The sequence below is a fragment of the Frankliniella occidentalis genome, unplaced genomic scaffold (genome assembly GCF_000697945.3).
Source record: "Frankliniella occidentalis isolate FOCC.00 unplaced genomic scaffold, Focc_3.1 Scaffold100, whole genome shotgun sequence".
Classification (NCBI taxonomy): Eukaryota; Metazoa; Arthropoda; class Insecta; order Thysanoptera; family Thripidae; genus Frankliniella; species Frankliniella occidentalis.
The window spans coordinates 744,222-747,068 of NW_026267229.1; the positions used below are offsets into that span (position 1 = coordinate 744,222).

Sequence of the window (2,847 nt, forward strand, 5' to 3'; positions counted from 1 at the left end):
CCCCTGCGACTGGTCCCGAACACGCAGCGTCACGGGCCAGTCGTTGGGTAGGTGAAGGTCCATCACCATGGAAGCCTGCCAAAGGGGTGACCGCCGGTTTGACATTCTTTTTCGTCTTTTCGTGCTGACGAAGCCGTCGCCTGACGTTGCCGTTGACGCTCACCTGACTGCCGCGGTTGGAGCCGCTGGCCATGCTGGCCCCGCAGGCGCTCGCCCCCAGCTCCATGGAGTCGTGGCTGCCCCTGGACGAGTGGCCCGAGTGCTGGCGGCTGAGGAACAGCCCCGGCGGCGAGCACGAGCCGAGGCCGTACGCCGACATGGGGTTGAGGCCCACCTCCTGGCAGTCCACGGACAGGGCCTGCCGGTGCAGCGCGGGGTAGGGCCGCAGCGTGGAGCGGCCGCGGCCGGGAGCGCCCGCGCCCCCGGCCCCGCCCTCGCGGCGCGTGGCCGTGCGGCCCGTCCTGGAACAGACAGAGCGTCAGCGACCGGCTGGGGGCTGACGGGGGATTTTGGAGTCCCCCAGCTCGAGGTCCCACCTGGCTGCTGAGAGGATCTGCGACGCCTTCCTCGTGGCGGCCACCGCGCCCATCAGGTCCGGCGCGGAGGGGCTCCTCTTGACGGGTGACCCGGTCGCCGACACGTCCCCGTCGCCCGACGCTGGCCCCGGCAGCACCCCCGGGGGCAGGCCGCCCCCCAGAGGCACGGCTGCGGTGCGCTGCAGCGACCTGGCGGCACAAACCCGGGCATGAGTCCCAGACCCAGACTGACGCGACCGCGAGCCACACGACACGACGGCGTCGTCCTCACCTCGAGAACTGGACGAAGGCCGCGGTGAGCGCTCGCCGGTTCGGGTCCGCGTTGAGCTGGCTCTCTGTAATCGGGGAATAAATGTTTTTAAAATGGGTATTATGCCGCCGTCTCTTTGCGGGCCGCTGAATTAACCATGACTCAATCAGTGCGAAAGCGGAACTAGCTATAAGAAATGAATGTGTTTCGGCGCCCGCCCCCCGCGACTTTAAAAGCTCTTTTACATAATCAGAAAATTTGAATTAATTTCGCTGCGGCTGTGCTAGTCGGCCTACCCTGGTTACGTCGGCTGGAGGCCCTGGTCTGCGAGCCGGCCGAGCGCCGCGCGGACTGCCGCCGGCTGGACGGCGACCTGCTGGGCCCGGTGGCGGACGTGACCGCCGCGGGGGCCGAGGGGTTCTCGGCCGGGACCGCGCTGTTGTACTTGGGCCGGGCGGGCACCACCTTGGCGGCCGAGTCCCTCGCCTCGAAGGTCATCACGCAGGCGGCCACCACGATGAACCCTGCAACGGAGCAACAACCTCGTCGTGAGAAACGTCCTCGCATCGTCGTCTTCGTCCTCCTCGTCCACTGCGTCGCCCTGTCAACTATACTTTAAATTAAACCGTGTAGAATGTGCGTCTACACTTCCCACCTCGCACGTACTCTGAGCGAGCTGTCAGCGCCGTTACAAGCACAAGGACGCAGTCCAACGTAGCAGCGTAGTAGCGTAGTATGGGTCGATCTTCCCCACCCCCTACCCTTGCACTTCTCGCCATTTCCACCCTAGCCTCGATGCTCGATGGGCAAGATAGAATCTCAGAAAAATCTTTGTCTCGCCATTCGAGAGCGAGCGAGAGCGGGAGAGAGGGGGTGAGAGCACTGTAGAGAGTGATGGAGGGAGCGCTATGCAACAGAGCGGTGAGTGAAATTATCGCTATACGTGTCAGTGGGCGTGCACAAGGTACAGCGCGATTGGGGTGGGTTGGCAGGAGGGAGAGGAGGGGAGCCCTATTTATGCACCCGCACGCGATGCGATGGCCAAGATACCTCATCGGGTGTCACTGTCAAATAAAATAATGGTACAGTTTCATTCGTTAAAGTATCCAGCAAACACGAAGTATAAATAAAAAAAATTCTTGCCGAGAAGCACGCTCAGGTGGTCAAAGTTAAGAAATGATTAAAAGCCAACTTGGACCTAACGTTGGCGTGGCTGAAGCCCCGTTATCAGTTGGGAATTGCTCTCCCGTGCGCGGGGGCCCTTGGGCGGTGCCACTGCCCGGGCGTGCCTTTTCGCAGCAGGGAGGGTGCGTGGGTGCGGGGCGAAAATATGTGGGGGGAAAAATAATAGGAAAGCAATAATAAAGAAAGCGACGCGCTTCGAATTTATGGCCCATTATGGGTAACCATTGCCTCCGAGGATATTGAAATGGGAAATGATTTATCCGATCCGCTCCGCGCAAGTGAGGGAGGTAGGGAACTTTTTATTTTCCACGAGCGCGGGTCCATCCGGGCGAGATGTGTGGGTCCATCGCCGCGGCCGCAAGTTGTGTGTCCGCAGTGTGCCCATCGCGGCCCGCCAGCCCCGCCCGCGGCCTGAGAGCTGACTCAGGCCGCGCGGGTCTGTTCTGGCGGAGTTTGAGGCGTGCTCTGGCATAGTCCAATATTTGTCCGGTAATCCCATTAGGCGCAAAACTCACAACACAAACAGCGCGAGCATGGCCGGCGCCGTGCCGAGTGTGCTCATCAACAACCCGTGTCCTTTCAGCAGAGCCACGCGCTGAGCAGCGCCGATCCTGGCCGAGCCCGGCTTTAATATCATTTTTTTTTCTGCCAAATTGCCAGCGTTTTGCTGCGAAGTAGACTTTCCGCATGGCAGGCCAGGCCGGGCCGAGCGCCGCTCCTGCTTTTGCTGCTTTTGCAAACATTCCTGCCCACTTCTCGCCGCCGGCGCGCCACGCCACGGTCCGCCCCGCCCTATCAGATGACCCGTCCAGTGCAGATAGCGTGCGGACCGCCGTGTTAACAAACGTGACCGCTGGCCGCCGCCCCATCCAGCCC

At 61.8% G+C, this 2,847-nt stretch overlaps 1 protein-coding gene across 1 annotated transcript in view; it reads right to left on the minus strand.

Annotated features, from left to right (window-relative positions):
- Nucleotides 1-3: 3 nt before the first annotated feature.
- LOC113212298 (uncharacterized) overlaps nucleotides 4-2,847 on the minus strand; it is a gene marked incomplete at its 3' end in the record, with an annotated part of 43,550 nt that continues 40,706 nt past the window's right edge. Inside the window, exons 3-7 of the mRNA XM_052269731.1 lie at nucleotides 1,083-1,310; nucleotides 808-871; nucleotides 537-725; nucleotides 164-461; nucleotides 4-75 (exon numbers count right to left, since the gene is read on the minus strand). Coding sequence (XP_052125691.1) covers nucleotides 4-75; nucleotides 164-461; nucleotides 537-725; nucleotides 808-871; nucleotides 1,083-1,310 — 851 coding nt within the window. The remainder of the gene's footprint in view (nucleotides 76-163; nucleotides 462-536; nucleotides 726-807; nucleotides 872-1,082; nucleotides 1,311-2,847) is intronic.